The sequence below is a fragment of the Ursus americanus genome, chromosome 19 (assembly GCF_024610735.1).
Source record: "Ursus americanus isolate L20-20 chromosome 19, mUrsAme1.1.p, whole genome shotgun sequence".
In the NCBI taxonomy this organism is placed as follows: Eukaryota; Metazoa; Chordata; class Mammalia; order Carnivora; family Ursidae; genus Ursus; species Ursus americanus.
Genome location: NC_142145.1, coordinates 26,309,936 through 26,333,992, shown reverse-complemented (window position 1 = coordinate 26,333,992; position 24,057 = coordinate 26,309,936). Strand labels below are relative to the sequence as shown.

Genomic DNA, 24,057 nt, shown 5'->3' with positions numbered 1-24,057 from the left:
TAATGGGCTTTCTTTCTTTCCTCTGAACAAAGCCTGCAGCTGTTTCCTCCTAGTTTACTCCCGAATTGTTCTCTAATTGTTACATGTGTATTAGTCAGTCTTGTTTGATCAACAAGATGGCAAAGTCCTAAAAGGCTGAAGTTGTACGTTCTCACCCCTTATGGCTCCCCCAAACACGGTTCTAAGCCTTCAGTAAGCACTTAAAAATACTTGTTGAAAGTTCTGGACTAGGTAGTCCAGCAAACTAGGTAGTCTGAAAAGCCTCCCACCTCTGCAAAATACCCTGAGGCCAGATGAATAACACAAAATATCCTTTTATATACATGGTTGAACTGACAGGAAATTAGAGAAAAGCCACAAGAGCCAGCAAAATTCAGAGTAAGCAGAAGCCAAGAGAATGGGCACATGTGAATGCTAACTTTGGTGCTGCACCAAAAGCAAAAGGCAATACCACACACTCTGCGACCGGGAAATCAACAGCCACTCAAGAAGCAGGGGACTGAGCCTTGTGTTTTGCAAACTAGAGGATCTGAACTACCAACCCTGAATAAGCAGAAACACTTGAAGGAGCTGCTCCCTCAGAAAAAAGATAGGCAGGGAAAAGTCTGCAAAGGGAAGCCTATCTTCTCTGCCTTTGCTCCAGACAGATAATAATGATCTCCCCTGAGAATCAGTTACCGTAAGCCTGGTCACAGGCAGGAGTAATACACGTATGCCTAGATGTATTGAAGAGAAGCACCAGCATGACAAAAACAAAGAGAAAATAAGAGCCCCAAGAGAGAAAAGATAGCTGATGGCAATTAGACTAACAGAAGCCAGAAAATATTGGGCAAGGGGGGGCAAAATAATTCACTCTAGAACTCTGTACTCTAAAATTATCTTTCAAGAATGAGGATGAAATAAAAAACATTTTCCAAACGGACAAAAATAGAGCCCACCACCAAAAGACTCTAACCAAAGGAATTTCTAAAGCATATACTTCAGGAAGGAGAAAATGGACACCAGGAATAAGGTCTTTGATGCAAGAAGAGATGGCAAGCAAACTGGCAAACATGTAGGTAAATCTGACAAACGATGATTTTACAAAACAATATTTAATGTGTGGATTTAAAAATAATTCAAAATATAACTAAAATACTAGGCAAACATAGCATGTGACCCAGATGCAGGGTTATTACCATTAGAGATTTTAAAGATCCTTGTATTGTCCAAGAAGGAAGTAGAGATGGTGACTGAATTTTGGGTTTTCCACATTAAGTATTTACAGTAAAATTGCAGTAGTAACCACACACACACACACACACACACACACACACACACACACACACATGCACACACACAGAAATAGTATATAATTTCTAATTTACTACCAAGGAAAAAAACAGCCAATCCGAAAGAAACAAAAACTGTAAAAGCAGAAAAACAAATATGCCAGTAATTACAACAAATGTAAGTGGACTAAATTTGCCAGTTAAAAGATAGATGGTGTCAGATTGGATTATGGTAAAGATTCAGTTCACCAAGAGGCTATAATAACTCCACACTTAATAACATAGCCTCACACTACGTACAGCAAAAATTGTTAGCTCTACAATAAGAAATTGAAATATCTACCACTGCGGTGGGAAATTTCAACACATCTTTCTTAGTAATTAAAAGATCAAACAAAATGCTAGTAAGGAAATAGATAATTCAAATAAAATTATTAAACTGAATTTAATATATAAAATCAAAACCTTAGATTCAGCTCTTGGAACAAATACACAAATTGAGCATACATTATAAAGTAAATCTCAAATCTCTTTAAATGACATCATACAGACTATGTTTTCTGGTTAAAATGATATTAAATTAGAAATAAATAACAAAACATAACAAAAGAACACGTATTTGGAACCTAAAAATCACACCTCAAAATAACTAATGGGTCACAGAAGAATTTCAAGTGAAATAATAAGAACAAAAAAGCATAATGCGTAAGAGGAAAAAATTGACAAATTGCCTTTCGTCAACGTTAGAAGTTTCTGCTCTTCAAAAAACATTGTTACGAAAATGAAAAGGCGGGGAGGAGTTAAGATGGCGGAGGAGTAGGAGACACCGTTTTCAGCCGGTCCTCCGAGTCGAGCTGGATCGGTACCAGACCAGCCTAAACAACCACGGAACCAGCCTGAGACGCAGGAAGACGCATATGGATCTCTACAAATGAACATCTCCAGCGCTGAGTATTGAGGTACGAAGCGGGGAGCCATGAAACTGTGCACAGATGTCGGAAGATAAACGGAAGGGGGAGGGAGCCGCCGCGTTCGGGCGCCGGGAAGCGGTAGCCACTTGCACGGGGGAGCGGGCGGGGCTCGCGGACGGCACCCGCAGAACAGCAGACTGACACCGTGAGCCGGGTGCGCGCCACCAGGCATCTCGCGGAACCCCGGAATCCCGGTGTGCTCACTGGATCCAGACTGAGACCGGGAGATCCGGGAGCGCGCGCGGGGCGGCGGTGGCTGGCGGCGTTAGAAACACAAAGGACAGAGACGCGCCGGCCCTGGAAGTGAGGGCTGGGACGCCGGGTGTGGGGCGCACATCCCGGACGCTGCAGGGTTGAGCAGCACCAACAGAAACAGAGTTAAAGTGGCCAGAACATTAGTAGAGAACGGTCCGCGATCCCTCTGTTCTGTGACAGAGGCTGAAATTTGGCCGCTGCTGCTCTGACTCTCAGAGGAGGCACAGCAAACCGCCAGGGAAAGCCGCCAGAGAACAAAAGCCTGGAAATACCGGCTCAGGGAGTGCCCATCCCCATCCCCCCTCGCAGGGGACGCCGAGACTCTACCCAAACAGGGCTGCCTGAGTATCGGCGCGGCAGGCCCCTCCCCCAGAACACAGAAGGCAGGCTGAAAAATCAAGAAGCCCACAACCCGGGCGCCTCGGTGGCGCAGTCATTGAGCGCCTGCCTTCGGCTTAGGGCGTGATCCCGGCGTTCCGGAAAGGAGTCCCTCATCGGGCTCCTCCGCTGGGAGCCTGCTTCTTCCTCTCCCACTCCCCTGCTTCTATTCCCTCTCTCGCTGGTTGGCTGCCACATAAATAAATAAATAAATAAAATCTTTAAAGAAGAAGCCCACATCCCTAAGATCCCTATAAAACAAGGGGCACGGCCTGGGACCCAGTCAATAATTTGGGCTCTGGAAACCCCGCAACCTCTCTTCATCAGAATGACAAGAAGGAGAAGCCCCCCCCAGCAAAGAAAAGACAGTGATTCTGTGGCCTCTGCCACAGAAATAATGGATATGGATGTAACCAAATTATCAGAAATGGAATTCAGAGTAACGATGGTCAAAATGATGTGTAGACTTGAAAAAACTATTAACAAAAAGGTTACTGAGAATATAGAATCCCTAAGGACAGAAACGAGAGCGAATCTGACAGAAATTAAAAATTCTATGAGCCAAATGCAGGCAAAACTAGAGGCTCTGACGGCCAGGGTCGCAGAAGCAGAGGAACGGGTTAGTGAATTGGAGGATGGGTTAATAGAGGAAAAAATGAAAATAGAAGATGGTCTTAAAAAAATCCACGCCCACGAATGTAGGTTACGGGAGATTACTGACTCAATGAAACGATCCAATGTTAGAATCATCGGCATCCCCGAGGGGGTGGAGAAAAACAGAGGTCTAGAAGAGATATTTGAACAAATTGTAGCTGAAAACTTCCCTAATCTAGCAAGGGAAACAAACATTCGTGTCCAAGAGGCAGAGAGGACCCCTCCCAAGCTCAACCATGACAAACCTACGCCACGTCACGTCATAGTGCAATTCGCAAATATTAGATGCAAGGATACAGTATTGAAAGCGGCCAGGGCAAAGAAATTTCTCACGTACCAAGGCAAAAGCATCAGAATTACGTCAGACCTGTCTACACAGACCTGGAATGAGAGAAAGGGTTGGGGGAGCATATTTAAAGCTCTTTCAGAGAAAAACATGCAGCCAAGGATCCTTTATCCAGCAAGGCTCTCATTCAGAATTGATGGAGAAATAAAGACATTTCAGAATCGCCAGTCACTAACCAATTTCGTAACCACGAAACCAGCCCTACAGGAGATATTACGGGGGGTTCTATAAAAGTAAAAAGGCCCCAAGAGTGATACAGAACAGAAAGTCACAGCCAATACAAACAAAGACTTTACTGGCAACATGGCAACATTAAAATCATATCTCTCAGTAATCAGTCTTAATGTAAATGGTTTGAACCATCCCATAAAGCGCCACAGGGTTGCAGATTGGATAAAAAGAAATGACCCATCCATTTGCTGTCTACAAGAGACTCATTTCAAACCCAGAGATGCATTCAGACTGAGAGTAAGGGGATGGAGTACCATCTTTCACACAAATGGACCTCAAAAGAAAGCTGGGGTAGCAATTCTCATATCAGATAAATTGGATTTTAAACTACAGACTATAGTTAGAGATGCAGAAGGGCACTATATTATTCTTAAGGGAAGTATTCAACAAGTGGATATGACAATTATAAATATATATGCCCCCAACAGGGGAGCAGCAAGATACACAAGCCAACTCTTAACCAGAATAAAGAGACATATAAATAAAAATACATTAATAGTAGGGGACCTCAACACTCCACTCTCAGAAATAGACAGAACACCCTGGCAAAAACTAAGCAAAGAATCAAAGGCTTTGAATGCCATACTCGACAAGTTGGACCTCATAGATATATATAGAACACTACACCCCAGAACCAAAGAATACTCATTCTATTCTAATGCCCATGGAACATTCTCAAGAATAGACCATGTTCTGGGACACAAAACAGGTCTCAGCCGATACCAAAAGATTGAAATTATCCCCTGCATATTCTCAGACCACAACGCTCTGAAATTGGAACTCAACCACAAGGAAAAATTTGGAAGAAACTCAAACACTTGGAGACTAAGAACCATCCTGCTCAGGAATGACTCGATAAACCAGGAAATCAAAAATCAAATAAAACAATTTATGGAGACCAATGAGAATGAAAATACAACAGTCCAAAACCTATGGGATACTGCAAAGGCAGTCCTAAGGGGGAAATACATAGCCATCCAAGCCTCACTCAAAAGAATAGAAAAATCTAAAATGCAGTTTTTATATTCTCACCTCAAGAAGCTGGAACAGCAACAGAGGGACAGGCCTAATCCACGCACGAGGAAGCAGTTGACCAAAATTAGAGCTGAAATCAATCAAGCAGAAACCAGAAGTACAGTAGAGCAGATCAACAGGACTAGAAGCTGGTTCTTTGAGAGAATCAATAAAATTGACAGACCACTGGCAAGACTTATCCAAAAGAAAAGAGAAAGGACCCAGATTATTAAAATTATGAATGAAAAAGGAGAGGTCACGACGAGCACCATTGAAATTGGAAGGATTATTAGAAATTTTTATCAACAGCTATATGCCAATAAACTAAGCAATCTGGAAGAGATGGAATCCTTCCTGGAAACCTATAAACTACCAAGATTGAAACCGGAAGAAATTGATTCCTTAAACAGGCCAATTAATTATGAAGAAATTGAGTCAGTGATAAACAACCTTCCAAATAACAAAACTCCAGGCCCGGACGGTTTTCCTGGGGAATTCTACCAAACATTCAAAGAAGAAATAATACCTATTCTCCTAAAGCTATTTCAAAAAATAGAAACAGAAGGAAAGCTACCAAACTCATTCTATGAGGCCAATATTACCTTGATCCCCAAACCAGGCAAAGACCCCATCAAAAAGGAGAATTACAGACCGATTTCCCTAATGAATATGGACGCCAAAATCCTCAACAAGATACTTGCTAATAGAATCCAACAGTACATTAAAAGGATTATCCATCACGATCAAGTGGGATTCATACCTGGGATGCAAGCATGGTTCAATATTCGCAAATCAATCAGCGTGATACATCATATCAACAAGAAAAGACTCAGGAACCATATGATCCTCTCAATCGATGCTGAAAAAGCATTTGACAAAATACAGCATCCTTTCCTGATTAAAACCCTTCAGAGTGTAGGAATAGAAGGTACATTTCTCAATCTCATAAAAGCCATCTATGAAAAGCCTACTGCAAATATTATTCTCAATGGGGAAAAGCTGGAAGCCTTTCCCTTAAGATCAGGAACTCGACAAGGATGCCCACTCTCGCCACTATTATTCAACATAGTACTAGAAGTCCTTGCAACAGCAATCAGACGACAAAAAGGGATCAAAGGTATTCAAATTGGCAAAGAAGAAGTCAAAATGTCTCTCTTTGCAGATGACATGATACTCTATATGGAAAACCCAAAAGAGTCCACTCCCAAACTATTAGAAGTTATAGAGCAATTCAGTAACGTGGCAGGATACAAAATAAATGCTCAGAAATCAGTTGCATTTCTATACACGAATAACGAGACCGAAGAAAGAGAAATTAGGGAATCCATCCCATTTACAATAGCACCAAAAACCATACGTTACCTTGGAATTAACTTAACCAGAGACGTAAAGGACCTATATTCTAGAAACTATAAATCACTCTTAAAAGACATTGAGGAAGACATAAAAAGATGGAAAGATATTCCATGCTCATGGATCGGAAGAATTAACATAGTTAAAATGTCCATGCTACCCAGAGCAATCTACACTTTCAATGCTATCCCGATCAAAATACCAAGGACATTTTTCAAAGAACTGGAACAAACAGTCCTTAAATTTGTATGGAAACAGAAAAGGCCCCGAATCTCCAAGGAACTGTTGAAAAGGAAAAACAAAGCTGGGGGCATCACAATGCCGGATTTCGAGCTGTACTACAAAGCTGTGATCACAAAGACAGCATGGTACTGGCACAAAAACAGACACATAGACCAATGGAACAGAATAGAGAGCCCAGAAATGGACCCTCGGCTCTTTGGGCAACTAATATTTGATAAAGCAGGAAAAAACATCCGGTGGGAAAAAGACAGTCTCTTCAATAAATGGTGCTGGGAAAATTGGACAGCTACATGCAAGAGAATGAAACTTGACCACTATCTCACACCATACACAAAAATAAACTCCAAATGGATGAAAGACCTCGATGTGAGACAGGAATCCATCAAAATTCTAGAGGAGAACATAGGCAACAACCTCTACGACATCGGCCAAAGCAACCTTTTTCATGACACATCCCCAAAGGCAAGAGAAACAAAAGATAAAATGAATTTATGGGACTTCATCAAGATTAAAAGTTTCTGCACATCCAAGGAAACAGTCAGAAAAACTAAGAGGCAGCCCACGGAATGGGAGAATATATTTGCAAATGACACTACAGATAAAGGACTGGTATCCAAGATCTACAAAGAACTTCTCAAACTCAATACACGAGAAACAAATAAACAAATCAAAAAATGGGCAGAAGATATGAACAGACACTTTTCCAATGAAGACATACAAATGGCTAACAGACACATGAAAAAATGTTCAAAATCATTAGCCATCAAGGAAATTCAAATCAAAACCACACTGAGATACCACCTTACGCCAGTTAGAATGGCAAAAATAGACAAGGCAAGAAACAACAATTGTTGGAGAGGATGTGGAGAAAGGGGATCCCTCCTACATTGTTGGTGGGAATGCAAGTTGGTACAGCCACTCTGGAAAACAGTGTGGAGGTCCCTTAAAAAGTTAAAAATTGAGCTACCCTATGATCCAGCCATTGCACTACTGGGTATTTACCCCAAAGATACAGACGTAGTGAAGAGAAGGGCCATATGCACCCCAATGTTCATAGCAGCAATGTCCACAATAGCTAAATCGTGGAAGGAGCCGAGATGCCCTTCAACAGATGACTGGATTAAGAAGTTGTGGTCCATATATACAATGGAATATTACTCAGCTATCAGAAAGAACGAGTTCTCAACATTTGCTACAACATGGACAGCACTGGAGGAGATAATGCTAAGTGAAATAAGTCAAGCAGAGAAAGACAACTATCATATGATTTCTCTCATCTATGGAACATAAGAACTAGGATGATCAGTAGGGGAAGAAAGGGATAAAGAAAGGGGGGTAATCAGAAAGGGGAATGAAACATGAGAGACTATGGACTATGAGAAACAAACTGAGGACTTCAGAGGGGAGGGGGGTGGGGGAATGGGATAGACCGGTGATGGGTAGTAAGGAGGGCACGTATTGCATGGTGCACTGGGTGTTATACACAACTAATGAATCATCGAGCCTTACATCGGAAACCGGGGATGTACTGTATGGTGACTAACATAATATAATAAAAAATCATTTAAAAAAAAAAAAAAAAAAAGAACTGCCAAGAAGAAAAAAAAAAAAAAAGAAAAGAAAATGAAAAGGCAAGTCACGCGTTGGGAGATTATATATATACAACACAGATATATAGATACAGATATATCTGACAAAGAACTCGTATCAAGAATATATGAATAACTCTCATAAATCAATAATAAAAGGACAAAAAAATCAGATAGGAAAAAGATACCTCACAAAATATATACAAATGATCAATAAGCACATGAAAATAATGTTCAAACTAACTGGTCATCAGAGGCATGTAAATTAAAATGACAACTAAATGCCACCACACACTCATCTAAAAAATAAAAAGATTGACAATATCAGTGATAGTGATGTTGTGGAACAACTGGAATTCTTTTTTTTTTTTTTTTAAGATTTTATTTATTTATTTGACAGAGATAGAGACAGCCAGCGAGAGAGGGAACACAAGCAGGGGGAGTGGGAGAGGAAGAAGCAGGCTCATAGCGGAAGAGCCTGATGTGGGACTTGATCCCATAACACCGGGATCACGCCCTGGGCCGAAGGCAGATGCTTAACCGCTGTGCCACCCAGGCACCCAAACAACTGGAATTCTTATACATTGGTGGGGGGCACACAAAGCAATATAGCCACTTAGAAAACAGTTTGGGAGGTTTTTAAAAAATACATGTGTATATATACCACAGGATCCAGATATTCCACTTTTAGGCATTTACCCAACAAAATTAAAAACATGCTCATGCAAAGCCTTGTACCTGATTATTCATAGCAGCTCTATTCATAACCCAGACAAACAAAAAACAAAAACTGGAAATGACCCAAATGTACATGAACAGTGGACTGGATCGATAAATTGTTGTACACCCTAACAATGAAATGCTACTTAGCAATAAAAAGAAAAAGTTACTAATATGTAAAACAACACAGATGAATATCAAAAATACTACACTGAGTGAAAGAAACACACACACACACACACACACACACACACACACGTGCACACCGCATGATTCCATGTATATTAAGTGCTAGAAAGACCAACCTAATCTTTAGCGACTAAAATCAGATTAGTGCTTGGAGTTGTAGAGACTGACTGGGAGGGAGCACAAGAAACAGCCTGCAGTGATGGAAACTTTCTCCATATCGATTCTGGTAATAGTTACACGGTGTACGCATTTGTCAAAACTCATAGAACTACACAGTTTAAAAGAGTGTGTTTTGGTTTATGTCAAGTATACCTCAACAAAGTTGAACAATAAAATTAAATGAAGCAATAAAATTAAACTGAATGATAATAAAAATATTCTATATTGTAACATGTGGGGCGCAGCAAGGGTACTATTCTGAGAGAAAGTTATAGTCAAATGCTTATATGAGAGCAGAAGGCGGCTAAAAATTAATAAGCTAAAAATTCTTAACTTAAGAATTAGAACTTAAGAATTTAGAAAAACAGCAACATCAGAAAAAACAGCAACAACAGAAAAAACAGCAACAACAGAAACTCAGAGAAATTAAAAGAGGTAAGGACAGAAACCAACAAAAGGGAAATAGAGATAAAATGGAATATAAACAAAGACAAATGTTGATTATTAGAAGGACTAAATAAACTTTTTGTGGGAATGATGTTTTTAAAAAGCAAGAAGGCATGAATAAATCAGGTTAGAAATAAAAAAGGGGGTCATAATTATAGATGCAGCAGGGGTTAAAAAGATAAAGGAACACTGTATATGACCAAAGTCATAAGTACCAATACATTTGACATCTATAAATACACAAATTCCAAGAAAAATATAGCTCATTAAAACAGATGCTTGGGGCTCCTGGGTGGTACATTCAGTTAAGCTGCTGACTCTTGGTTAAAGCTCAGGTCATGATCTCAATAGTTCTGAGACAGAGCAGCAAGTCAGGCTCCATGTTCAGTGCAGAGTCTGCTTAAGATTCTCTCTCCCTCTCCCTCTCCCCCTCCTCCACTTGTGCACACACACACACTCTCTCTAAAATAAGTACTATATGTTGGCTAATTGAACATAATAAAAAAAATAAATAAATACACAAATCTTTTATAAAAAAGATTCAAGAAGAAATAGAATGCCTGAATAATTCTATAACCAGCAAAACAGAAACAACACCTTGTTAAAATCATTAATTTCACACACACAAAATCCTGGATAATTTCTCAAGAGACTGGAACCAAACATTTGGGGAACAGATCATTGCAATTTTATACACCCTCTTTTAGGAAAGAGAATAACTCTCATTTCATGCCAGGATCAAACCTGTCAAGGACTAGATGAGAAAGGAAAATTCAGGGCCATGCCCCTCATGAACATATACACAAAAATTTTATATAAAACCTTAGCAAACCAATTCCGGAAACATGTAAAATTAAAATCCATTATGACCAAGTTTGTCTCAAAGAAATTCACAGTCAGTTTGCTCGCATTAGAAAATGCAGTCATACAGGGGCACATGGGTGGCTCAGTCAGTTAAGTGTCTACCTTCAGCTTGGGATCTGATCCCAGGGTCCTGGGATCGAGCCCCACATCAGGCTCCCTGCTCAGTGGGGAGCCTTCTTCCCCCTCTCCCTCTGCTCCTCCCCCCTGCTCCTGCTCACTCTCTCTCTCTCTCTGCACTCTCTCTCTCAAATAAATAAATAAAATCTAAAGAAAAAAAAGAAAATGTAGTCATATAATTCACCAAATTAATAAATAAAAGAGAAAAACCTTATGACTATTGCACTAAGTGCAGAAAAAGCATTAGATAAAATTCAACAATTCATAATAAAAACTTTGAACAATACAGAAATAGAAGAGGATTTCTTAATCTAAGACTGTCTACCAAATCCCTCAACAACCGTAATTAACTAAATAGAACATTAGAAACAGTGCCTTTAAAATCAAGAACAAAACAAAGATGTCTACTATTAACCCTCTGTTCAGCATTGTACTGCTCATGTGGTCAAATAAAAAAAAATTAAATATAAGCTTTGGAAAGAAAGAAACCAAGCTGTCATCATTCACAGACAATATGACCTTCTATAAAGAAAATTCCCCCCAAATCTGTAGACAAATTATCAGAACTGATTAGAGTTTAGAAAGATGGTTGTTTGTGAACTCAATATACAAAAGTACTTCTATTTCTATATCAGCAACAAATAGTTTAAAATATAATTTCAAACAGATATCATTTATAATAGCCACAAAAATTTTAAGGGCTCTATGAATACATCTAACAAAGACATGTAAGACCTTTATCAAGAAAAATATAAAACTATATTGAAAAACATCAAAGGAGACCTAAATTTTAAGAGGTATACAATGTTCATAGATACAAAAAGTATCTAGTAAAGACATCAATTCTTCCAAATGGATCTATAGATCCAATTGAATTCTTTCAGCACAGTTCTTCAGGGAACTTGGCAAGAAAATTCTAAAACTTCCATGGAAAGTTTAAAGGTCATGAATATTAACACTTTCCTGAGGAAAAAGAATAAGAGGGAGAGACAGCAAGAGAGAGAGAGAGTGTGTGTGTGCACGAAGAAGTTGGGGGGGGAGGGGCAGAGAGAAAGGGAGTCGACTCCCCGCTGAGCAGGGAGTCCAATATGGGGCTCAATCCCAGGACCCCAGGACCTGAACAGAAGGCAGACGCTTAACTGACTGAGCCACCCAGGAGCCCCCAAAATATCTGATGACGGAGAGATTTATAAGCTGAAGTGAAACACCACCAAAGTCAGGACAGTTTATAACTATCAGCCAGCACCTGCATTTGGCCCTTGGATGCAGGCACAGAAGAGCCCTTATTCCTGACCAAAAGCAAAACAAGATGGATGGGCACGTTACCAACCCAACTGCCCAATGAAAGGGACTGCCCATGTGCTCTGTCACTGGTCCAAAGGAAGTAGGAAGCAGGAAGCAGGTCAGTGTTTGTATTTGCAAGTTAAAGAAGAGGGGCAGAATCAGGAAATGGCCCCCCCACCCCCAGAGGGCACCCCTTACCTTCTCGCAGTACCAGCCTCTGTTAACGCCCACATTGCCATGCCCGATGGAGACCCGACTCAGGGGACTGAGGAGGACAGCCAGCTCGATGTGGAAGATGTCTGTGCGGCCACGGTCAAACACACCGCCTTCCAGGAAGATTTTCCCGCTGTTCTTATTCCCTCTGGCCCCGTACATGACCAGGTAGATTTTGGATTTGGTCCCAGCCCCCCGGACATCCCCAGTGAAGACGGTGACCACATATGAGATAGCTGGTGTAGAAGCCACAGGGGAGGAGAAAGTTAGTTCCAGCTGGTTACAAAATCCCACCCACACTCTCCCCTCCCTGGCTCCAGCCTCCCTAGGCCCTCCCTCCTCCATACATCCTCATTCGCCCCGGAATAAGCTGCAGGTACTACTACAAGAAGCTGCCAGCCCTGATTACAAAAACTAACAAAGACAAGGCGGAATTTGAGTTGGCTAAGAATAGTACTTGTTATTAACGTTAATTACCATGTGCCTATTATTAATATCTGCCGGATGAACTCTGTTATGTCTGATTCAATTATAACCATCAACTCCATTAATGGAAATTTATATTCAAGGCTATCTGATTCATTTCACTTGCTCTTTTGCTCATAACTTAAAAAGACAGCTTTTAATAGAGGGCACTGATGTCCTCCTTCCCTGCCTGATGTGATGGGATGAGGGAAGAGTGAGGGAAGGAGAGAACATTGTGGTTGGGCCATTTGGGGTTTTGGTCAGTCAGGAGGCAAGACGAGGACATGAAGTTCTGGGCAAGAGCTATCAAAGGGCAATTAGGCTCTGAGATGGGAATGAGTAAAAGAAAACACCAAAGACAAACACCTGGACAGGAAACTCTGCTAAGGTCTAGCCTCCCTTCCTTTTGTCCTGGAGTCGAAGGCAATGGCCCTTTAGTCCTTGTTAGTTTTCCCGAGCCCGCGCACACCCCTCCACCCTACCTCTAACCCCACCCTCATCCCCGGAGCCCAGGGAAATGAAAATCCCAAACTTCCTTTGGAGCTAGCACGTGCAGCTACGCGGATGCCTTATTCATTCACACATTTACACCTTCCTTTGCTCAACAAATGCTGATTGAGGCCTCGGGGAGACAACGAAGATGGGAAAAAGTGGCCACTGCCCTCAAAGGGGGGGTCTCCAGCTCTACTTCTCCAAAACACATGGACCTGGGACGTACTCCCATGGCCCAGGCTACCAGCCATCCCCAGCCCCTGGCGGCCACTTCTCCTGCTCCGCTACCACTGGGGGCAAGAGTCACATGGTGAAAGGGGTCATAGCAGACCCATTCTGGTATCTGTTTTTAAGTAAATACTTTGCAAACTTCAGTTGCAAAGTTGTGAGGTTGAAAGGTGTTGGAGTGGAGGAACACTGATTTCCTAATGGAGAGCAGTCACGGTCTAGGGCAAAGGAAGGGAGTGCCCTGTCTACAGGAGGGAGGGAGGGCTCAGAGGGAGTGGCGGGTAGCATAGAGAAGAGAAATGGCATCACAGGCTAAGGAGAAAGATGTTCTAAAGATAAAGAGAGAGAAAGAGTAAGACCAGCAGGGAGGGGAGGGGAAGGCATGGCTGAGGTGGGGGAAACAGGGGAGTGGCTGAGCAGAAGACAGGTGGATGAGGTGGAAGGACGGTAACGGGGCATAGGTTCAGGAAAGAGGGACAGGTGTATGGATGAAGTGGAGGAGGATGGGTGGGGAGGTGGAAGAGGGGAGATAAGATGTTGAAAGATGCTGCCAATAGCTGGGGCTAAACTGTGGGGCAATTTGCATACTGTGTCCCAGAACTTGGATGTATTCTCTACGCAGTGATTTTCCCGAACACCCATGAACTTCCATATTGGGAGTTGCAGGTTTTCTGTGGAATTCACCCAGGGTAGAGATTTAGGTGGCAGACCAAACCCTGAATCTGTCACTTATCAGCTGTGTGACCTCAGACAGGTGTCTTAACATCTATGTGACTCAGTTTGCTGATCTGTGAAATGGGAGCGCTAACAGTTCCTATGTTACAGGGTTACTGTGAGGATTAAAGGAGCTGAAATGGGTCAGGTGCCTGGCAGAGGACCCGGTGTGTATAGTAAACACTCAGTAGGAGGAGGAGTTCAGAGCAAACCCATATCCTCATAAACGTCCCCACGTAATAGGAGTTCACTTTCCCCCTTTACGCGGTGGATAATCTCTTTTGCCCTGGGAAGTTAGTATCCGCTCGGGGGCATCTCCCCACATCCTCTGACATCAGCAGAGCCCCAGGCTCCAGCACAAAGGGACAGAATACTTTCAAGAGCAGGAGGAGTGGCTGGCTCCCACTTGATCACAGGCCTTCAGGCCCACAGATGAGAACACGGAGACTTGGACAGAAAGTGAAATAGCCAATCGGGCCTCCCCTTTCTTCAGTTCTACCTGTGGTCTCAGCTCCGCCCACTAAGATATCCCTTTGGATTTTGCCATCGTCTTCGTCCAAGGCCAGCCAGCGGTTAAGCGGGAAGTCATATTTCCTTTTGTTCCCAATATCTTCAATGACAATCTGGGAAGGAGAAGAGAGGGAGGGAATGACCAGTGTCACGGAGGGCTCATCTGGTGATCGAATCCCTCCACCACTTGAGTGCACTCTTGAGAATACACTCCCACCTTCTTAGGGGTGCAGGGAAAGCTTATCACAGGGACATGCCTGGTGCGGAGCACTGAGAGGCACGGGGGGATGACTGGCAATGACCTCTTACTTGAATGACTGAGCCACTCTTCCCTCTTCTGCTGCAGATCATTTAAAAGACTGAATGCAGGAAATTCGGCAGGAATCGCCCCATGAGAGCCAAGTGGGAAGCCTGGATTTGCGGACTGCGATAAGAGCGTCACCTCCCCCACCGGCTGAAGGCTGGGACCCTAACCTTCTTGGTGAGAAGCAGAGTCCACACAAGGAGAACTACGAGCCACAGATCAGGCACACAGAATCCCGGGATCTGGTGATCAGGTCAGGAAACGTCAGCCACTGACAGGGAGGCGAGTGGCATCGGCCATCTGCGAAGCTTCCCGCAGGGCGCTCACATGTGAGTTAGGTTGGCAAGGCTGAGAGAAGGTGCCCTTCAGCGTTTACCAGGAGCTGAGGGGCCCTTCCAAACATCCCAGGAACCCAACTGAAAACCCACTTGAAGATAAGCAGACGGGTCAATGACTAGAACATGCCCTCCACTCATGGGAGGCAAAAGCAGGGAGAAGCATCTGAGGACACACAGGGTAAGCTGGAAAGTGGACGTGTCTGCCCAGGCGGTCCTGACTGCCTGAGAAAGGGGGGGCTCTGATTTCAATGAAAGACTCATTTCCTAATATCAAAGTGTCTGCACTGTGCAAACAAGGCACACATGGGCTGCCTGAAGGCATCTCACCTTCTTCTAATTCTGTGTTTGTATAGGAACCTTTTGGGCTAAGAACTGTCTTCCTGAGGACACCACCCACTAGGGGGAAGCCAGTGGCCTGAGCCAGTAACTAGAAGCCACATCGGGCTTCTCTCCTCAGATAAATCAGCATTCAGGCATTGGTTTATAAATCAGTCCCTTGTGAGTTTGGTTGGTATGAGTCACCCTTCAGAGCCTGCTGATTTGATTGTCTGTACTTCTCAAGCTGAGTGCCTGAAGACCACTGTGACACAGCCCAGAGAGGCTTCTGCCGCCGAAGTCCAGCCTCTCCCAACCCTCCTATCTGCACATTTCTCTGTGGCTTTCGTCTCCATGTTAGGAGACTGGGGAGTCGATGACAAAGGCCTGAGGCTTCAGCCCACCTCCTAACCCCCCTTACTCTGAGGCTCACAGAGTTGGAAAAGCAAAGTGAAGGAAGAGAGGACTTAGTTTACAGATAGGCTGCCAAGTCTGCTGATGCACCTGAATGTTCGCAGACGAGGGTGCCGGCCACGGCTTCAAGAGCAAGGGCACCACCCTCACAGCCCACGGAGCGGTCATCAGTAAAGGGCCTTCTACTGGCCTGGAGTCTGATGGAAATGCCGGACCTGAGAAGTTTAGCTAATCTGATAAAACAGAACGTGTACCATTCAGTACTTCCACAAGACAAAACTAGCTGAATCACAAAGGAAACAGACGATATTCAAAATATAAATTTTTGAATAACAATCAAGGTGCTAAAAACTAGATTTTCCAAAAATACTAAATACAAAGAAAGGCCGAGAGAGAAGAGAAAAGCTTGAGTACTGGCACAGAAAGTATAAAAGTCTATGGACAGTTCTAAAAATTTTCCAGATGCATATTAAATGTGTACATAATTAACTATGAAAACTCTTGGCCTCAAGGTCCGCAAGATGAGGCTGGAGGACGCAGGCTCCCCGAGAGCTGAATATGCGGGAGCATTTCCGGTAGCATGGTGAGCACGCAGGGAAGGAGCAGAGAGGTGGGGGCAGGGAAGGAAGTGGCCAAGTGGCCAAGCGCCACAGTACAGAAAGACTAGCCAGGGAGGGGGGCAGCGGGCTCTCCCGAAGGCATTCTGGCCTCTGCTGACATAGGTCCTGGCTGCCTCATGACTCCAGCTGCACAGAGGGGCATAACCAAGGGTCCCTTCTGAGGGAGGAGGGAGCAGCGTTCCTACTTCTGTTTATGACGTGCCCAGACACCTCTGAGTTTTCATGGAGTTCCTTGTAAGACGTCAGGACATCTCAGGAATGGTTTGTGCTAACAGAATGAAATGCTAGTGTTCCCACCAGACCGCTGCTTCACAGATTCCGTTGTTACGGCAGAAACCATTGTAGAAGACAACTGGGGAGATAGAAACACCCTCCCCGTGACTGAGAGAAGCACACGCCTGGAGAGACAGACAGAGAGAGAGAGTATGAGAGAGAGACAGACACTCAGACAGAAGCAATGACCAAATAAAAAACAAGAACCATTATCTCCTGGGGGAATACCTTCCATCAGAAGACAGGCCCACAGGCAGGCTCGCCTTCTCAGAGGCGAGAGGGAAAGCTGGGGTCACAAGGCCCCAGGGAGGCGAGGCCTGTCCATGCTGGAACCCACTGTCTTCAGCGGCAAGACCAGCCAATGGGAAAAGTCAAGAAGATTCCACTATCCCAGAGGAGAGGAGGAAAAGGGGGAGCCGCCAAGCAGGGGTCACCGCTTCCCTGTTCTCTACCACAGTTCACATACGCACCCAATGATCCAGGGCCTCGGGGCATTCATCCCCACCCCTCCCCGCCCCCGCCAGGGTAAACACACGTGCGTGAGCACAGGGAGCGGAGCCTGGAGTCAGCAGCGTTTAGGTCACCCTGGAGTGTCAACTGTGACCCACAGCAGCTCTTCCCGCCCTATACTGGAACAACTTCCACCGATTTCATGTAAGCTGATTGGAACAGAGGCCCGTTCTGTGCAGAAGTGAGCCCTCCCCCACACACAGAGCAATGTGAGGAGGAAGAGGGTCTCCTCCCTCCCACCCACGTGCCAAGGTGCCCACGATCCACACGATCTGAAGGGGCCACAGAAGGAACCGCTGTGTACCAGCCACGAGAACAGGCAATGCACGTCAAACGCGCCTCTGCCTTCAAGGAGTTTTCAATCTTCCCTTTAAAAACATGTCTAGGGGCGCCTGGGTGGCACAGCGGTTGAGCGTCTGCCTTCGGCTCAGGGCGTGATCCTGGCGTTATGGGATCGAGCCCCACATCAGGCTCCTCCGCTAAGAGCCTGCTTCTTCCTCTCCCATCCCCCCTGCTTGTGTTCCCTCTATCGCTGGCTGTCTCTATCTCTGTCAAATAAATAAATAAAATCTTTAAAAAAAAAAATAAATAAATAAATAAAAATAATAAAAATAAAAACGTGTCTAGGTTATCCAGTAAAAGGGGCCCTCAAGCAGCCATCGCCACATTCCCATTGCCTCTGTAGAACTGTGGCTTCTTTTTAGAGTTCTAAGATCCTAGGGCAAAGGACAGGTAAGTTTTGACACAGGAGGGAAAATTAAAAAAAGGAGGAAGACTTTTGGAGCTTACGAACCAACTTTACAATAAATCTCAGCATCTAGGAGTTAGCAGGGAAGACCTGGGTTCCTGGAAAAGCGAGAGCATGTTCTATGGGGGAAACTGAGGCCCACCAAAGGAAGGCGAGATCTTCTCCCTGTCACGAGGCTATCCTTCTCCACAGGCTCCAGGTCTCCGTCATCACACTGAAAAACTCCATCACATAATACACATAACTGTAAACAGCTGAATGGGGACACCCTAACATCTCTTCTTCCTCTGCACTTCCTCTCCTCTGAGCCCACCTGTACACCCACCCCCTCATCACCACCTCCATCAATAAAGACCTCTGATGGCTTATTACGATCAGGATCTGCAGAGGTCCTGCCCACACCTACCTCCCTAATATTAGTTCCCCCTTCTCAGTCCTCTGAGCCCTGTGCTCTGGCCTGGAGCTATCAATCTCCCTGTCCTTCCCTCCAGCTCCTTCTCCCTGCCCCTCCTGGCAGAACCCTACCCATCTTCATGGCCCAGCTCCCGTGGCCCCCTGATGGCCTGTGAGACACAGCTCACCCCCACCATCTTCGTTTGTACCTGACTCAAGACTTTTATCTCCTCCTGTTTTGCATTAAAGTCATGGTAATTCTGCTTTCTGGTCTTCAAACCGGGAAATCTGGTCTGATCGACACGAACCTACTTGTGGGACTCCCACAACAGCATGTTTGTTTGTTGAAAGCTGGGCTCTCCCTGAAAGTTTGGGATATAAGGGTATGGCAGCTACACTCATTTTAGGGACTTGTCTTGCTCTTTTAAGGAGAACAATGTTTGCCACAACAGCTGCAGTTGGTAGTCGCGTACATGTTTGTTGGCTGGTGAGTAAAAGAAGGACACACAGAGCTTCTTGACGTCCCTGAAATCAATTCCATGAGCCTCTGTCTCCTCGTCCTACCAGAGCCGGTGCTGCAGGCTGCGCTGATACTCCCGGCCGCACGCGGCAGGCGATCTCCTCATCTGGACCGTCTAACATGTGACCTCATGGAGGGAATCCAGACTGGGGGACGGTCCAGAGGACCTGGGGTATGTACCAGGCCTGCCACTGAAGAGCTGCAGGGCCTTGGGCCAGTCTCTTTACTGCAGCAGGTGGACCAAGGACAGGACCCACTGGTGCGTGATGTTCCGCCTTGGGACTGTTGCTCTTCCTAAGTGGTCTTTGAACTGCACTGACTATTTGGGTTGATCAAAATTGTGGACTAACAAGACGTGGGGGCCCAAGCCATGGGTGGGGACAAGAGCTGGGGGAGGGGAAGATGCAAGCCCCCCAACTTCGGGAGAGGGAGAGGCAGGGGGGAAGGGGTGTGTGGGTCACCCCGAGGCCCATCCACCTGGGTTGAAAACGGCACACGTGGGCAGCTGACTAGAAGGGAGACTACCTATGAAGGGGTTAATTACATTGGATTTATCCCGCCAAGCCCTTCAATGTAAATAGCAAAGGAGCGGCTGTCATGTGAAGTCCAAGGCAACCAGCCTGGCAACTTCGAGGACCAGGAGCACTTACTGTGCAAGTGTCAAATCTGGAAACATGGTCAGTTCAACAGCCTCTTTACCTGGCATCCCTGGGGAGCTGAGGGCCAGCAGGCCAGTCGGAGTGAACTGTGGAGGGGCGGTATGAGGTACAAGCGAGGCAGGGGAGGCAGGATGCTAGAGCTGGCTGCCCACGGCATAGTCAGAGTGCTTTCCCCCTGCCTCTGGCTTCCAGCTTGCACCCACCCTGCCTGGGACCTAAAGCCTTCCTTCCTCCCTTCCTTGGGAAAATCGCTAGTAAATCCAGGCACACTGGCCAACAAAGTGCTTGAGTTAGTTTTCTGTCTTATCCCCACGAAGCATTTCGGTTTGGCTTAAGGTATAGGAATAGGCTGTTAGGAGTTTTTCAGAAGGCAGCGAACCTTGGAGAGGGACACAGGCCTTGGTACTACAGGGGAGGAGGGGAGGGAGCGGGCAAGTGGGGCCCTGAACTCACCCCGGCACATGATACAGCCGCAAAGAGAATAACCAATCTCACACTGAAAGTAGACTGCTTGGCCTTCTGGTTCAAAATAGTGTCTGACTAGCAAATAAGAAAAGAAAAAGGAAAGAAGGAAGAAGGGAGAGGGGAGGGCAGGAGGGAAGGTGGAAACATCATTCCAAAGAAGAAGAGCAGAACTCCGCCAAGGGCCTCACGCAGGGTACATACAGTGCAAGGACTCAGGAAAGCAGGGCATGCTTCGTGGAATACAAGATTCGGTCTTTATGAAATAGGACTAAACATCTTTAAGGATAGCAGGGGCTGCACGGGAAAGGCAAAAGGTGATATTAAAAGGGAACTAGGTTAAATGAGGAAAGGTACCAAGAAAACCAAAAAGCAGCAAATCCATCAAGGTTCTCACCATCCTGTGAGTCCTGTAACCAACTCCTGGGAATTTATCGTGGGAAGTAATCCTAGATGTGCGTAAAGATAAGCTACGAGGATGCGTGTCAGTGCGCTCTTCACTGTATCAGTGATGCTGAGGAAAAGGGTGTTCAACACAAGATCGGTTTAATAAGTCACGGTATATCGCGCATACTAGAGCACTCGTTAAAAACTTACGTCGAAAACCTTCACGTCATTCTATTTAAACAACCTGGGGACATCTGCATGCTCTGTCTCAGAGTGGAAACAAAGCATCTTGTAAAACACAGTGTTTACGATGACCCCATTAAACAAAAAGATATATGTATATTAATTCACAGAAAAATAGCTGGACGATATGTACCAAGATATGCATACTGGTTATCTCCAGCTGGTGAAATCATGGTGGTTCAGGGTTATCTCATTTTTTGTTTATTTGTATTTCCTAAATTTTTACAATGAATATATATTACTTTTATAGGAAGAAAAAAAATAGCAGAAACATTCAGAATTAAAATGCACATTGACAGGAGAAAGGAATGGACCCAATAGCTTGGAAGAGCCAACCAACATCTCAGTGGGGGAATGTGACGTGCTCTCACAGGAGGCATAGCACAGCGGATGGAAGGAGCCGAAGGGCAGCTGAGAGCTTTGCAAAGCAGAGAACGGAGATCCTATAAATGGCTAACTGGTCCTCCCGAAGAAGAGGCCAGACAGATGCCATCCAAGCAAGAACCTGGTACGTAATTGGAGACCTCTTTTCGGAGCTATAAATAAATAAATTAAAAATAAATATCTTTTGCATCAAAGTAAGGACTAATCATGTCCCTGAGACATTAACAACAAAAGCAAAACGAAGAGGAGGAAAGGAGGGAGGGAAAGAGGATGTGGGTATAAATGAACTAACATAGCCCCCCTCTTCTGGACTTTTTATTATAAATATAAAGAAAAAAAATTCTGCAAGCATTCCGGCTGAAAAAAAAAAAAAAAAACAGATTATCCTGAAAGAAACAAAAATCCCCTTGGCTTCAGTATCACATTTCAGAAGGCAACAGAATGAGATTTACAACATCTTCAAGGGAAAAAAAGGAAAAGGAAGAAAACATGTTCTCACTCTGCCAAGCTGCCCTTTCCTTTGAGCATGAAGACAACAAAGGGGCCTGTTCTGGCGTGCAAACCCGCCTCGTTCGTGAAGTTTCTGAGGAGGGCACATCGGGTGAGTGGGCCCATGTGACCAAGAAGGAGCCTGACCTGAGGGTGGGGGATGCAACTGCAAAACCTTGTCAAGGCCACACTCAGGCCTGGGGTACGCCTTGCAGCTCTAGGCACTAACCCTGGGTCTGCACTCACACTGTCTTCCTTCCCAGGAGGGAGGAATGGGGCCTAGAGGTACCCGCTCTGTGCCCCACCCTGGCTGAGGTCACAAAACACACCTGCCTCCTCTCCCTCCTTCTCCCTAAAAGACACATTTCTGCCTGCTCACTGGCTACTTAGGGTTCTGGAATCCTGCCCCATTTCTTCTCCAATCCAAGCAGCATTTAGCCTCCTGGAACCCTGTTCAGCACCAGGCCGGCTACTCTTAGAACCAGGAAAGCCCCCTCCTTTCCAAAGGAAACTTGGCCACTCCTCACTTCACCAATTCATGCCCCATCCCAGGCTGAGAGCTGGGGCGGTGCCCTCGAGGACCGTCCAGCCTAGTCATGGAGAGGAGTGTGGCAGACATGCGAGGATGTTCACTCAGCCTTTTCCCGAGCCCCTTCTTCTTAGCCCACTTCTGTTATAAAGACTGGAAAGCCAGCCACTTGTCCTACTTTCCGCTATAGCTAGGGTGGCCACACGACTCATTTCTGGCCAATGAAATGTAGGCAGAAGGCCCAAGGAGGGCACTGTGTTTCTCAAAATAAAGCAAGTCTTGCCAGAAAAAAAAAAAAAAAATCATTTTCCCCTTTGGTCTTCCCTTCTGCTCTGCCTGGAACACAGATAAGATGGCTAGAGAGTCAACAGCCATCACATGATCATGAGGCAACCGGGGTGGGGTGGCAGGGATGAAAGCCACAGTGCCCAGGATGGTGACAGAGTAAGACAGCAGGTGTCCTAAAAGCAGCTGCACCAGCCCTGAGCTGACCACATCTGGATTTTGTGTGAGATGAGAAATATAAGCCCCAGCAATGTAACACTGCACTTCAACGGCCTGATAATTGCAGTCAAACACTGCTGATATAAGAAAGTAATGAAGTTAAGCACTAACGAAACCTCACCTATCAGCCAGCCTCATTATCTATAGTCAAATTGTTATAAATCTGAGCGGTTTCTGTTTAAGCAATACGATCTTTCTCAAAGTATTTTTCAAATATATATTCTACAATAACCTTTCCCTATCATCCTGTAATGAGCTGAAATATACCGATAGCCTCATGAAGGGAAATATATGCAAAGGGCTGGTAGCCCATTTTCTAAGTGACCTCTGACTTCTGTGGATTTTGAATATTCTTTTGGCTTTTTATATCTTCTCTGAGTCCCCATTATAGTTCTCAATAGCCCTACCTAATACAATGACTCTTTCCCTCTCTAATCTTCTGCTGTAGGTTTAAAATTGCAGGCAAGAGTTTCGCTAGAAGGGATTATAATGAGCATTAAGCTGAGAGAGAGTCGGAGGGGTCTTGACTTCAACATCAGGACAAGGAAAAAAAGAGCCAGGGCCATGAGCTCTCCTCACTCACTCCGAACCGGATATGCGTTAGCTTCTCAGAAGCCTTTTTGTTTTCATCTTGATTCCTACCTTATTCCTGGGTTAGTAAGATTATGAGGTAAGTCACACGAAAGCTTATGATCAGGGTCCAGTGAATGCCCTAAGCAGGCAGGGTTATAAGCATTCGTGGGAGGGAGAGGTTCTGGTGGGCCAGAGTCAGGGAGAGCTTGAGTCTTGAAGGACGACCAGGCCCTGGCTACTTTCGGATGAGAGCCTGGGGCTTTCTTAGAAGCTGGTAACATGCGCAGGGTCTGGGAGGCTGGGAGTCGGGCAGCATGGTTGGCCAGCAGGCTTAAGCAGAAGAGTGGAGACAGACAGACCAAGAGAGGGAGGCTAGGGCTGAAATATGCCCTCCTAAGAGCCAGAATGCCCCCTCCCAGGCCACGGGGACCACAGACAGGCCGCTGGACCTACCTTGGACAGGAACCAACCTGCAGACCCGCCCTTGTTGTTGTGGCCGACATTGATCTTCATCAGCTGCCCCAGATCCGGAGCATCGAGCATGAACTTGTCTTCAGCTCCCCTTTCAAAGTTGTCCTTCTCATTTTCCAGCCGACGCTCCCCTGTATACACACACGGGCAAGAAACTTACAAAGTAGACTGGAGGAGGAGGAAAAAACCCGCTTCTAAGCTTAATGGTCTGCCC

At 45.0% G+C, this 24,057-nt stretch overlaps 1 protein-coding gene across 2 annotated transcripts in view; it reads right to left on the bottom strand.

Moving 5' to 3' along the window:
- LOXHD1 (lipoxygenase homology PLAT domains 1) overlaps positions 1-24,057 on the bottom strand; it is a 162,930-nt gene that overhangs the window by 97,187 nt on the left and 41,686 nt on the right. For both annotated transcript variants that reach the window (XM_045790004.2, XM_087869996.1), the window contains exons 6-8: positions 23,826-23,974; positions 14,697-14,820; positions 12,284-12,534 (exon numbers count right to left, since the gene is read on the bottom strand). In XM_045790004.2, coding sequence (XP_045645960.2) covers positions 12,284-12,534; positions 14,697-14,820; positions 23,826-23,974 — 524 coding nt within the window. The remainder of the gene's footprint in view (positions 1-12,283; positions 12,535-14,696; positions 14,821-23,825; positions 23,975-24,057) is intronic.